This window comes from Lepus europaeus, chromosome 11 (genome assembly GCF_033115175.1).
Source record: "Lepus europaeus isolate LE1 chromosome 11, mLepTim1.pri, whole genome shotgun sequence".
NCBI classification, from domain to species: domain Eukaryota; kingdom Metazoa; phylum Chordata; class Mammalia; order Lagomorpha; family Leporidae; genus Lepus; species Lepus europaeus.
Window position 1 is genome coordinate 54,014,806 of NC_084837.1, and position 14,738 is coordinate 54,029,543.

Below are 14,738 nucleotides of genomic sequence, written 5' to 3' on the forward strand. Positions count from 1 at the left end.
GTCTTTTGGTGGTTTACTGTGAAATTTAAAAAGTGTTTAACAAACTGAAGGATAAATATTGAATGCCTTACTTTTAATTTTTATGAATATTTGCATCTTACTTATAAGACAAATTGCTGCCATAAGAATTCATCTTTAATATAATCATTTGATGTATCTGGAAAGGCCCCTGGGGAAATATTTGGTCACTATTAAGTTGGGCAGGAATCCAACAAGAAACTAAACTGTTCCATCAAAAAAAGAATCCTCACTGTGTGCTTATTGCTGCATTTTGTCCTAGTTTTCCGACCATCTGGAAATGTGAAGGTTCTTCTGGAAATCAGAATGAATGGCCTGGAACAATGAGTCATTCGTGACTGAATTCATACTAGGGGGTCTGTCCAGTTCTTCAGAACTCCAGATCTTCTACTTCCTGTTTTTCTCCATGGTTTATGCAGCCACCATGCTTGGAAACCTCCTTATTGTGCTGACCATCATGTTGGAGCCTCGCCTTCACTCCCCCATGTATTTCCTGCTTGGCAATCTCTCCTTCATTGATATGTCCCTGGCCTCATTTGCCACTCCCAAAATGATTGCAGACTTCCTCAGTGAGCACAAAGCCATCTCTTTTGAAGGCTGCATAACCCAGGTATTCTTCTTACACCTCCTAGGAGGTGCAGAGATTGTACTGCTGATCGCCATGTCTCTTGACAGGTATGTGGCTATAAGCAAGCCTCTGCGTTACCTGACCATCATGAGTCAGAGAAGGTGCATTGGACTTGTGACACTTTCCTGGATCGTTGGCATTTTCCATGCTTTGAGTCAGCTGGCATTTACTGTGAATTTGCCTTTCTATGGACCCAATGAAGTAGACAGCTTCTTTTGTGACCTCCCTTTGGTGATTAAACTTGCCTGCATACACACATACATTCTGGGGGTGTTCATGATCTCAACCAGTGGCATGATTGCCCTGGTGTGCTTCATCCTTTTGGTAATCTCCTACACTATCATTCTGGTCACTGTTAGGCAGTGTTCTTCTGGCGGGTCCTCCAAAGCCCTCTCCACCTGCAGTGCCCATTTCACTGTTGTAACCCTTTTCTTTGGTCCATGCATTTTCATCTATGTGTGGCCTTTTACAAACTTCCCAATAGATAAAGTGCTCTCAGTATTTTATACCATATTCACTCCCCTCTTGAATCCAGTGATCTGTACTCTTAGAAATAAAGATGTCAAGGATTCCATGAGGAAACTAAGTAGCCGTATGTTTAAGTCTAGGAAGACTGTTCAAACTCTTTAATTTCTCTCACATAAAAATGGAACACAAGTACTTGTTCAGCATTTATTTTCCTTATTTAGTTGATGAACATTGTTGACACTATTATGAGAAATCGATTAGTTTACAAAACTATTTCTGTAATCAATTGTAGCAGTAACTATGTTCTGGGTATAATAATTGTTCCTTACATGACATAACATTTACCACAGGGCATCATCAAACAAACACTCAACATTTTAGAGTGCAAGGACTCACATTTTAGAATATTCAGTTTTTGTCAGATCTAAGTATTTGGGTATTCCTTACTTTGACCTTCCATGTTTTTAAAATTCATCATTTATTTATATAAAAGGAACAGATTTCATGCACTTCAGATGCGCATTTGTAAGAACACAATGAACCTCTCCACCCTTCTCCCCTCTCCCTCCTCCCCATCTTCTCTCTTCCTTCCTTTCTCATGTTTCCTCAAATTTTGTGGTGACCTGCAGTTAATTTACTTTATAATCACTTAAAAAGTGACAATTGTGAAAGTACCCATGCCTAGTGTTACCCTTGACACTTAAGTAACAAAAGAAGTCTGTTGGTGACAAAGTTTTGATGAATAATTTTTTTTTTTTAGTTCAAAAGTTGGGAATAAATGGAGAGTTCTTGAGAAGTAAAAACAGTTAATTTATCTTTGATATTTATATTTGTAATTTATCTTTGATAAGAATAAGAAGGTATCTTATTTATCTTCAATCTATACATTATCTAGAAGGGAATTCACAGTTTTAAACAGCACAGCAAATCAGGAAAATTCTTACAGTCCTAACTATTGAACATTCAAAAGATCCTACAGTTATGTACCACAAATTCCACCTACAATTATTTTCTACAAAATCATGAATCTAAGACCAAGGATATAGTAGCATTTTCAAAAGCATAATAATTAGAGGCAGCATCTAAGTTGTTCATCTACAAATACTATATTTGTTTCCTAAGCAGTAACAAATTATTATGGTGCCATGATGTTTATTACATCATTTGTACTCTAAACAACCTAGTAGATGGTGAGCTCCTAATGAGTGTGAGCCATTTACCCCAATTAAATACCGTGCTTCACATTATGACCCCATGAACAATAGTTCTTCAAATATTTGATGCAGCTGGAGTTTGGGGGAGATAGAAATCATTAAGTCAAATCTATTTTACAGCTGGTTAAGTCAAGAATGAGTGAACAATGTTACTTTCCCAAGTTCAAACAGCTAATGAATGGCAGAGCCTAGCCTAGAATGCCCTCTGGCTCTTTCTCTGTCTTTATTGAGGTGACCTTTATGAGCATCTTGGTCATTATCGTGCTGAGACACTCACATAAGAGAAAGGCTTAGTGCCTAAAACTGAACTATTGTAAAAATTAATAGTTACTTCTCATTGTCAAAATTTACATAATATCTTATGTAATATTGTTCTAGTCAGGTATAAAGACAGTAAGATATGTAGATGACTGATGGATATATTTTAAGGAGTCAAATAGAAAGATCCATTAACTAATAGATAAATATACAGGCAACAAGATGAAGTGAATGAATGGCAATAAGTAGGAAAGTAAATAGCAGGTGATAGGTGGAAAGATCACAAATATTTACTAAACAAATTAATACATAATTTCAATATTCACTCAATAATATCTGTATATTAAACTTGTAAAACCAAATTGCAGCAGTGTTATTTCTTTAAACTTACTTGAAAAGTCATTGTATTTAGTAATTCAAATAATGCATTTTTGTGATGGAATCAGCCAGTTAAATTTACAAATGTATTTAATAATCATTGCAGACATCTACTAATAAATTAATGTTAATAAAAACAAAAATTTTATTTGCTTGTTTATTTAACTCTAAGCATTGTAGATATATTCTCCCGCTTGTTCAACTATTGAGACCAAGTCTGTAAGTTATGTTGTTCCTATTTCATTCTGATCAATAGTATATGGATGAAGAATGCAATGTTTTTTAGACAAAGATTGTTAATATGCCTGCTTGGCCACTTGATAGAACTATAACCAAAAAATGTCACAGGTACAAATATGAAAATTTGCATGCACTTTCAAATAAGACCTTCAGTTCCAAACCTTAGATACAGAGGGAATATAAAACATTGGAAATTAACCCCAAAGGCAACACAGAAAAGCCAACTCCACAGTCTGAATAGGTGGCATAAGCACCAGCCTAATCCTTCCAATGATAGTGTTCTCTCATTCCTGCTTCGTATTCTCTATTGACAACCACTTATCTGAGCATGCTCTTTCATATTTGATTATCAAAGCCATGGAAAAGAAGCCTGACACTTAGTACCAGCTGTTTATTGTGAAAGAGAAGGAGATATTGAGCCTAATGTCATGATGCCATGTCTTCACCTCCAAGAGTATTGGCCTAATGAAAGCTGTCCGTGGAGTGGTTCTAACGTCATTTAATTTTGTCTTTCACTGAGCTTTGACTAACTTCACAAATTGATCTCTGATTGTGGTCCAGTAAATGAAACCAGGAGTAACTGCAGAGATGTAAAAATATGTAATAAAAATTCACTGTAAACATAGGTAAAACAAAATTGAGATTTGTTTTAGACTGGAAGAGTGTCAAGTACTGATTCCTTTGTACCAAACTATGGCTCAAGGTCCCTGTATCCTTATTTCTGTCCCAGCAGCAAATCCAGTCAGCAAGGCGGTCTTCCTCCTGAGATGTAGCTTGAGAGCAATGAAAATTCATTGAAGGGCAGCACACAAAGAAAAAAATCGTTTGACACGCCGTTTGTCCCTGGTCATCTAGCACTTCGCTCACTCTTCTTCTAGAAAACCTGTTTGGAAAGTGTTGTAATATTTGTTTCAAAAGATTTCAGTGGTTTTAGGACCAAGACCTGGTACAATAGTACTACATCACCCATCAGGGTTTAATTGAAGCCCCCACTCCTAGAAAGAAGCCTCTACGGTTATTTTGTTGACCTCTCTACTTTTTTGTCAGTTAATATTTTCTGATTTCCTACATCACTCTTACACAGTGTTATACTGTTACCTAGAGAGCTCTTAAAAATCGTCTTGTGATAAGCCTCTTGAGACCCGTCTTTACTTTCACTTGTTTTTGTTGTTTTCTTCTTTTTGCTTATTTGTTTGCCACTTCATTTTGTTTTTAGTATCTTCCATAGTATTTGTCTCAGAGGACAGTTACAAGCAGTGACTTGTGACACTATTTGAAACAACTATCTTTTTCTAAATTAATGTCCTTTTTCATATCCCCTTATTGTTGTGACACTGTTCTAAGAATATAGAATATCATAGTAATCACAGAAACGTTGAGACTTGGAAAATTTCAGAGAAAATAAAATGCTCCTGTCAAAAAAGTTAATCACCATGAAGGTATTTGTGTTGAGATCCTTTTATGAAGCTATGGGAGATACCTGAGTGCAAGGGAGTTGATGGGCTTTGTTCCAGAAAACAAGGATAGATTTTTTGAGGAAAAAAACTGTCTGACATGTTGGCTCCAATAAAGTTGACACCTATTTCTTAGGCTTCTGTTCTCCCTGAAAAAAGAAAATGTCAAAGACCAGAAGGGGGAAAATTAAGCTGTTCCTGTTTGCAGATGACATAATTTTATATAGAGAGAAAACAAAAGATTCTGCCAAGGCATGGTTAGAATCGATGAGTTCAGCAAAGTTTCATTACACAAAATCAGCACATAGAACTCTGTAGCATTTTATATCCCAACAATAATGATCTGGGTGAGAAATAACTTATAAGAATAATTCCTTTCTAAAGGGTATAAAAATTAAATACCTTGGGATAAATTTAGCCAGAATGTGAAGGACCTCGACAATGAAAATTACAGATCACTAATGAAAGAAGTAAAATAAAACACACAAAACTGGAAAGACCTCCTCTGTTTGTGGATTGAAAGAATAACTATTTATTCAAGGGGGAGAGGAATTCAAAATAATGCTGAAAAGGAAGGCAGAATTCAATTGCACTCTGTAATAATTTGTTGTGTATTTTCCAACCCCACTGCTGTTTTTTTCTGTGATTCATAAAATGATGCCTATCACATTAAAAACTTTTACTAATACGTATTTCAGAATAAATAAATACATGATCTTTTGGAGGAACATTAAGTCTAGCATCAGTCACAATAATTCATCTTTGGAGAAACTAATGATATGCAGTTCATGTCTCAGCAGTGATGCCAGATCTCTTCTGTCATCCTCCCTGCACCCCTCCGGCTGTCTGTCCCCTTCACTGTAGACTTCTAGAAACTGCCACATCATTCCCTCCGTGAAAACGCAAAAATCTGGAAGCAGGGGAGCATGCACCACAGTCACTCAAGGTCATTTCAGGGCATGGGAGGAGAGATTCTGGAAGAGCTTCAAGGAGCAAGATGAGAGGGGAGAGAAGAGTGTAGGAGGTAAAAAGAAGATTCCAGAAGATTCGGACATTGTTGGACTAATAGCTGCAAGTGGGCTCTCAGTAGAGTCCAGCAGCAAGTATATGGGTTAAGCAGGCACATTCAGTTATACAGAAGGGAAGAAAGGAAACAAGAAAAAGCAAGAATGACTTTTCTTCTCTAGCTCCAAATCCACCAGAGAGAAAAATAAATAAAACTCAACTTTCTCATCCAATCACCTGAGAAGTCTGTAGAAGGTATCACACTAGGTAACAGATGACTAACTGCTTGCATTCGGCCCTCCGTTACTCACGCTCCCCCATTATTTCCACAAGCTGTCTGACTTCGAGGATGGGCTCAGCGCCACTGCAGAAGCTCTTAGTTGTCGGTGTGAGTGCATGGGAACACACACACACAAGTGCATCACAGACCCCTTTGGAAGTCTAGGGAAGCCTAAAATCTCCTCTTCAGAGTAATACCTCAAATACAAAAGATAAAATACATAGTAGCACGAAGAAAAGCTTTTTTTTTTTTTTTTTTTGACAGGCAGAGTGGACAGTGAGAGAGAGACAGAGAGAAAGGTCTTCCTTTTGCCGTTGGTTCACCCTCCAATGGCCGCCGCGGTAGCGCGCTGTGGCCGGCGCACCGCGCTGATCCGATGGCAGGAGCCAGGTGCTTATCCTGGTCTCCCATGGGGTGCAGAGCCCAAGCACTTGGGCCATCCTCCACTGCACCCCCTGGCCACAGCAGAGAGCTGGCCTGGAAGAGGGGCAACCAGGACAGGATCGGTGCCCTGACCGGGACTAGAACCCGGTGTGCCGGCCCGCAAGGCGGAGGATTAGCCTGTTGAGCCACGGCGCCGGCCTCGAAGAAAAGCTTTTATACTGCAGTATAGTTATACAGATATTTTAAACTGTGATTGAGTAATATAGGTGTTTTATTAATGCATTGAATAAGATCTAGTGACAATGTAATAGCTAAAGTCATCTTAAGATCGTGATAATCATTAACAATACTTTGTATAAAAACTTATATGAGGACAAATCACTAATACTGACCATACTGTGTACATTCATAATTGAAAGAAATGTTGCATTTCAATTAGAGACCAGGAAATAATAAACGTGTAATTCTTCCATCTAAATTCACCAGACCTCCATAGACCTTTAGAGAGTTGGTGAGCCACACGTTAAGAATTCAACCCAAGCCCCATTCATCCCCATGCCCACATTTATGTTTTAAGAAGTTTTTTGCTCTTATGTAGAAATAAATTGCAGGTCAGGAATAATAAGGGAAAAGGTGGGAAAGCCAATGAGCAGGTTTTTGTGCTAGCACTGGCTAAGCAGCCACCTATGTGTTGCTCTTTAAGTAGCACTGTGCAGTTTGTGTACAACCATGTTGGTAGACCAGCTGGTCTAGGGGGATGGCAGCAGAGACGGAGAGACATAGATAAAGTCAATATATTCTTTAGAAATAGGAGAATCTTTAATGGAGTGTATGGCGTGATGGATAAGAAAGCAGGTGGAATTTAAATTGTGACTATGTTATTAGCTGAATATATTTTCTACTGAATGCCCTTTTCTTCTTGTACTTTTCTCCAGTCTTCTCCCTGTACCATGATTCTTGTTCCTTCTTTGATGATAAGCACTCTACAGTTAACCACGAACCATGCAGGCTGAGGAAGAGTAAGAGTAGCACAAATACGAAAGCCAGCTTCGGACGTTCGGATGTGTAACATATTGAGAAAGGGCTAATGTGATATGGTTTCAGTGTAGAAATCTTAACGAAATTCTGTGCTGGAGGCTATGAGGGTGGACTTCAGTGCTTCACCGATTTCCTAGGAACAGGCTCTACTGTCAGAAATTCCTATATAGAGATTAAATATTTGTTTTCCACTTTTGGAAATCTATTAGATAAAATGGATGCAACTGGAAATATTATACTTAGTGAAATAAACCAGTACCAAAAAGACAAATATGATATGCTTTTTGTGATCTGGGTTAACTTATTTATTTATTTATTTGAAAGTCAGAGTTAGTTACACACAAAGAGAAGGAGAGGCAGAGAGAGAGAGAGAGGAAGAGAGAGAGAGAGGGGTCTTCCATCCACTGGTTCATTCCTCAACTGGTCGCAATGGCCGGAGCTGTGCCAGTCCAAAGCCAGGAGCCAGCCAGGACTAGAACCGGCGTCCATATGAGATGCAGGCACTGCAGGCGGCGGCTTTACCTGCTATGCTACAGTGCCAGCCCTAGTGATTTGGTAATTGTTTACAGCTCTGGTCTCTACTATAGTGGGTTTTTTTTTTTCATATTATTTGTTTAACTCTTCACTTAGTATGTGGTTAACCTTATGAGTATAGAATAAACTGAAAATAGATCTTTGTAAAAATTAAGAGTGTGAATAGGAAAGGAAGAGGAAGAAGGGTTGGAGCATGGGCAGGAGGGCAGGTAGGGTGGGGTGAGAAGTATCATTATCTAATCTAAATCTGTATATATGGAATACATGAAATTTGTATGCTTTAAATAAGATTTTAGAAAATTAATTTATACAACAAAATAAATCTATTAAAGTATCTGATCTGATACTATAACTTTATGATTCCAGTTTTGACAGTTTCCTCAAAACTACTTTCTATCATGTCTCTAAATAAACAATCTATATTTTCAAGAATCAAGAAGAGGGGAACCAGCACTGTGGCACAGTGGGTTAAAGCCCTGACCAGCAGCACTTACACCCCATATGGGAGTCCTGGAAGCTACACTTCCAATCCAGTTCCCTGCTAATGCACCTGGGAAAGCAGCAGAAGATGGCCCAAGTCCTTGGGTCCCTATATCCACATGGGAGACCCGGAAGAAGCTCCTGGTTCCTGGCCTCGGATCGGCTCAACTTAGGCCTTTGTAGTCATCTGGGGAGTGAACCAATGGATGGGAACCCTCTCTCTCTCTCTCTCTCTCTCTCTCTCTCTCTCTCTTCCTCTCTCTCTCTCTGTAACTCTTGTCTTTCAAATAAATAAAATAAATCTTTAAAAAATCAAGAAAAAGCCTTCATGCCTATAGAAGAAATGCTTACTAATATGCTTTATTTTAAACTGAATAGCTAAAAATTAATCACCTTTCATTCCCCAGTCAATATTACTAGTAAATCACATTATATAAGAAATCAAAGCAGTTCCACTGTTATCTTGAATGGGAAGAAAGGATGCAAAGCAGAAACATGAAAACAGTTCAGATTTTCAACCATGTTTATTTCATTTGATGACATTATTGTGATGAAATAAGACCCTGACCTATTGAACATAGTTCATTTACTATTTTTACCCTTTCATGCAATCTTGAAATATATTTTAACTTAAAATAAGGAACCCTCAAAATATAATACTTCTTTTTAAAAATACAGTTACACAAAGGGCAATTTTAACTACAGAAATTTTCATATGAATAATAATAATTGGCACAGATAGAATGTTTTCACATTAGTTAATGTTAAGTAAGTTGACATACCCTATTACCATGTAAAATCATGCCATTTGAGTTCAAGTAAGCAACTCTATTTCCTTTCTAATCCATGAGCTCTCTTGCATAATAACACATTAGTAACACTACTAGTTAGTATTAATTCATATCAAGTATTGCTAAGTATATTACAAATGTTTTTGTTTTACAGTATTACCAATGGTTAAACTTTTATAGGTGAAGAAATTGGCTTGGAGGCATTAATACAATTATTCAAGGTTGCAGAATAGGAATGTGATGTGGCTGGAAAGCAGGCCCACTACAGCCTGATCCTGGCTAATTGCTGGATACACATCCCTCTGGGACAGAGAAACAAATCTCAAACTTTCATGTGTCTCCAGCAGCCAGCCAAAGCCTGAAACACATCAGCCACTCAACAAAGAATTACTGAACTGAAGATTGATACTTTGAGACTCAGGAGTTTATACACTTAAAAACAATGACACATTTTACTGAGGAATAGGAATGAGGTGAAAGTAAATTTACATCTTATCCTTTTTTGCTTTTGTCTGACTGACGGGGCAAGAAGGGTTTACAATTTGGTTTAAAAATGAACTATTTCAAATTAAAAATACGAGTTTAACTTGATCACTGCACATTATATACACATGTCAAAATAACACACTATACCCTATGAGTACATGGAGTTATTTTGTGTCAATTAAACATTTTAATGTGTATTTATTGTTAGCTCAAAGGTGCATTTCTTCATAAACTTCTACACATTATTTCATTTCCTCTGTTCAACATATGGTTTAGAAGCTGTTTTGTGTTGAAGCATGTTAAGACCTGCAATGTTCAAGATGAGTAAGAGGAACCAGTGATGCTACTTCTCTGTTTGCAAGGCAAGGACTTTTTGTTTTTCCATGAGTGCCACCATCTATGATGACAGACTATGTCCAGAAATCTTTTCACACATTTCAGTTAATTCATGGTGACACAATCCATCAGTATTTCAAAACAGCAGGCAATCTCACCTAATGCTGTCATTCTCCATATTAGCAATGAGAAATTTGAAAATGTCCTATTTCCTTTTCTGTTGTATGTCTTTTAGAATTTTAATTGAATCTTAACACATGGATTCAATGTGTTAAGATCAAATCCAAAAAATTTTAATTTCAGGGCCGGCGCCGCGGCTCACTAGGCTAATCCTCCACCTTGCGGCTCCAGCACACCGGGTTCTAGTCCCGGTCAGGGCACCGATCCTGTCCCAGTTGCCCCTCTTCCAGGCCAGCTCTCTGCTGTGGCCAGGGAGTGCAGTGGAGGATGGCCCAAGTGCTTGGGCCCTGCACCCCATGGGAGACCAGGAGAAGCACCTGGCTCCTGCCATCGGATCAGCGCGGTGCGCCCGCCGCAGCACGCTACCACGGCGTCCATTGGAGGGTGAACCAACGGCAAAAGGAAGACCTTTCTGTCTCTCTCTCTCACTGTCCACTCTGCCTGTCAAAAAAAAAAATTTAATTTCAGTAAGTGTATACTAGTCAGATCAGAGTAATTAACATTTTTCTACTATGAGTGGAACATTAGAGCTCCTATATTTGCTCAGAAAATACCTACTAAGTTAAGTGAATTGTAGTCATTCCTCCATGCTCTGCCACACTAAGCATTATAGGTCAAAATGAGCTATAGTCTTACATAAATCATCAAATTAAAATACCAAATTTTATATGCTAGTCATTTGCCTTGAAGGAATTTGTTCTTCCAAAGCATACTGCTTAAAAACAGGATGCATTTTGGATTATTCGACTATTTTCTATATTGATTACCAAGTGAGATAGTGACACTAAAGTTACTAAATAACTTTACTGGGCTGGGTAAGTGGTACAGTGGTTAAATTGCTGCTTGGTATGTTTGAATCCTAGCTACCACGCTTCTGATCCAGCTTCCTGCTAATACACATGTTGGCAGACAGCAGATGATGGCTCACATGCTTGGGTCTCTAAGCCTACGCTGGAGACTTGGGTTTAGTTTCTGGCTTCTGGCTTCATCCTAGAGAGCCCTGGCTCTTGTAGGCATGTGGGAAGTGAATCAAGAATGAAAGATTTCTTTTCATCTGTCTCTCCTCTGACTTTCAAATAAAATGAAAATAAATAAATGTGAAACATTCAAAAAGAACCTGTGTTGTTAAATTTCAGACCTCCAAACTATTCTCTTATGTTCAAGGTGACTCAGAATTCAAGCAATTGAACCCATTACTCAAAATTATTCAAAAGAATCTCTTCATGATATCAGTTATGAAAAAAATACTATACCACAAACTCCTTATTAACATTCTAAATTAAAGTGAACACCATCAGAGAACCACAGAGCTGTGTGGCTGAGTGGGAGTGTTCTGGGTTAGAGAAGAGAGCTGCAACAGCTAGACTGCACTGATCCGAAGCCAGGAGCCAGGAGTTTTTTAGGGTCTCCCATGTGGATGCAGGGGCCCAAGCACTTGGGCCATATTCTACTGCTTTCCTAGGCCATAGCAGAGAGCTGGATTGGAAGAGGAGCCGCCGGGTCTAGAACAAGTGCCGATATGAGATGCCGGCACCTCAGGCCAGGACTTTAACCTGCTGGGTCACAGTGCTGGCCCCTCAGAGTAATCTTAATCTGAGATATATTAGTAAGACTCGAAGTCTTATAAATCCTTGAAGATGTTCACAATTTTGATAACACATGAAAAATAACCTTTAAATTTAAATGGATTGCCAAATGGATCTATACTCTCAAATGGCTTGCAAAACATTGTACTAACTTTTAGAAAAACAGTGCCCATTTCTCATCCCAGCTTGTTTTGATGAATTTAGGCTAAATGACTTGAAAGACAAAATTCTGATTGCTCTAAAAGCAAACTGGTCATAATATATATCAAATAGGAGGCCATTATTTATTGCACTGGATATCTTTTAGTAGTTTTCCTAATATTGGAAGACTGTTTACTTAGTTTTTTCTTGATTGCTGTCTTCACTTCTTGATTTCTCAAAGTGTAGATAAGTGGATTCAGAAAGGGGGTGAAGATGGTATAGAAAACAGAGAGAATTTTGTCTACCAGGAAGCTTGTGAAAGGCCACACATAAATGAAGATGCAGGGACCAAAGAACATTAGCACAACTATGAAATGTGCAGTACAGGTAGAGAAAGCTTTTGATGATCCTGAGGAGGAATGATCCCTGATAGCGACAAGAACAATGATGTAGGAGGTGAGCAAAAGCAGAAAACTTACAAGAGCAATTGCACCACTGGATGAGATCATGAAGAGCCCAAGCACATATGTATCTACACAAGCAAGCTGGATGACCAAAGGAAGATCACAGAAGAAACTGTCTATGACATTAGGACCACAGAAGGGCAAATAGAGGGTGAAAATTAACTGACTCAGTGTATGCAGGAAGCCCACTGTCCAAGAAGCTACCACAAGCCCAACACACACTTTTTGGCTCATAATTGTCGAATAAAGCAGAGGTTTACATATGGCAATATACCTGTCGAAAGACATGGAGATCAGCAGCACAATCTCTGTCCCAGTGAAGAGGTGCAAGAAAAAGATCTGTGAAATGCAGCCCCCAAAAGAGATGGTCTTGCTCTCAGCAAAGAAATCCAGGATCATCTTGGGTGTGGCAAAGGAGGACAGGCACAGGTCAATGAGAGACAGGTTGCTGAGCAGGAAGTACATGGGAGAGTGAAGCTGTGAGGTGAATAGGACTGTCAGCAAAATCAGGCAGTTACCCAACACGGTTATTAAGTAGAAAAGGGAGAATACCACAAAGAGGAGTATCTGGAGCTCAGGAGAATCAGTAAGCCCAAGTAGCACAAATTCAGATATTCTGGAATGGTTGAACGTCTCCATGAATCTGCAGACTCTGTATAAGAAGGGACAAAATTATCGAGCTGGATAAGTTTCATACTTACACACCTATATATGAAACAATTATGGTATCTGCTAATAACTCACTAGAGCATGGTTGTCTAGAATACAATTAAAATTAAAACCTTAGCAGTAAAGTTTTCTTTGGAACCATTTAATGATTGCTACCAGATATCACTTGAAAAATACAACATGTACAGGTGCTGTTCAAAACCAGGAGGTTGTCCATATCACGCGGCCACACATTAATGCATGGGGCTGATTACAACCTAAACAGTTGCCGAATGCTCATTTATACAGCAAGTTTACAGAAACTTGTGTGTGCGCTCCTGAATGTGGCACATGATTGAAGTGTCAAAGATTTTCTAATACCAAAAGCATGCAATTACATTGAGACAATTATTGTTGAACACTGGATTTAATTGACATTTTAATTTAGCGATTACAGGAGACTCATTTAATATCCTATGTGAGTGATCAATCACTTGCTTTTTAATTCATTAATTCCATAAAACTAATGATTACCAGAAGAAATTTTTGTAACAAATGAGAGTTACTCTCAACGTTTATTATTTTATGTTCTCCTAAAAACATTTTTTTTTGTTGAAAATAGACTCCCTTGTTTGAGTCTGTCCTTACTACCCAAACAGTACTAATTATTTTAAACTAGAAAAAATTAAATATACCTTAAGGACACAGAATCATTTTTCAAGATTACATTTACAATGCTTTCTAAGTCTTAAAAAAATTTATTTCCTATATGTTATGAATATCTTTGTCAAACAGTCAACAGTGTGATATAAAGAAAATGAAAATTAATTCCAGCGAATGACAGCTAATTTTGCACCTAGGTAGAGTTTACTCTTCCAGATATCTAATGAAATTGAAGCCTTCAATTACATATCCAGACTAAAGTTAATTCAGTAATTAAAAGTTTTAGTTCAGGTATTTATACATATCTCTAGATCATGAAAATAATTTATTTTTATACTTGAATTTCTTTTTTTTACATGTAAAACTATATGGCTCCCCCTGTACACTAAATTAATTGAGATTTCTCACTTGGCCCATTTGAATATTGAATCTATTTATGGTAGTATAATTATTAATCAACATTTTTATTATATTTAATTCTGTGATGTAACTTATTATCTTTGTACTTTATAAAATATCATCATTATTTGTTCTTATAAAATATGTATAAATATTATTTAGGTTCACTGGAAAGATTAAATATGTCTAAGAAACAGAATGGACCAATGTCAACAAATGTTAAACATCAATATTCTTACATTTAGGTTGTAGTTTTTATTAATATGAATAGCAATAAATGAAATCATTTTAATTGATTCAGAGAATGACCAAATGAAAAGAGATTTTTTTAACTTTTATTTCATATGTAGATTCAACTGTTCTAGCAGTTATCAATTCAATAAAACCATAAATTTTATTAATATGTAGTCTATTTTCTCTGAATTAACTGATGTCAGCTGGCTGCTATTTTCAGGAAATTGGTATCATGGTATGTAATTTAAAGAAAAAAGCTTAACTGATTTACAATAAAAAATAAAAATAAATATTCCAAAGCAATTTTGGCTAATTTATGTATAGCTACCAAAATTTTTTGATTGAGTCCACATTCTGACTTAAGAGAAAAAGGATCATAGCAATTATTGTCTTAGCAAATTTCACAGTCCAGCTAGAAGTATAAAAATAAT

At 37.3% G+C, this 14,738-nt stretch overlaps 2 protein-coding genes across 2 annotated transcripts; one reads left to right on the forward strand and one right to left on the reverse strand.

Moving 5' to 3' along the window:
* Positions 1-328: 328 nt before the first annotated feature.
* Positions 329-1,276, forward strand: LOC133770529 (olfactory receptor 4K3). The gene has a single exon (XM_062206604.1). The coding sequence runs from the start codon at positions 329-331 to the stop codon at positions 1,274-1,276; it is 948 nt and encodes a 315-aa protein (XP_062062588.1).
* Positions 1,277-12,042: 10,766 nt separating this feature from the next.
* On the reverse strand, positions 12,043-13,002 carry LOC133770530 (olfactory receptor 4K2-like). The gene has a single exon (XM_062206605.1). The coding sequence runs from the start codon at positions 13,000-13,002 to the stop codon at positions 12,043-12,045; it is 960 nt and encodes a 319-aa protein (XP_062062589.1).
* Positions 13,003-14,738: the final 1,736 nt, after the last annotated feature.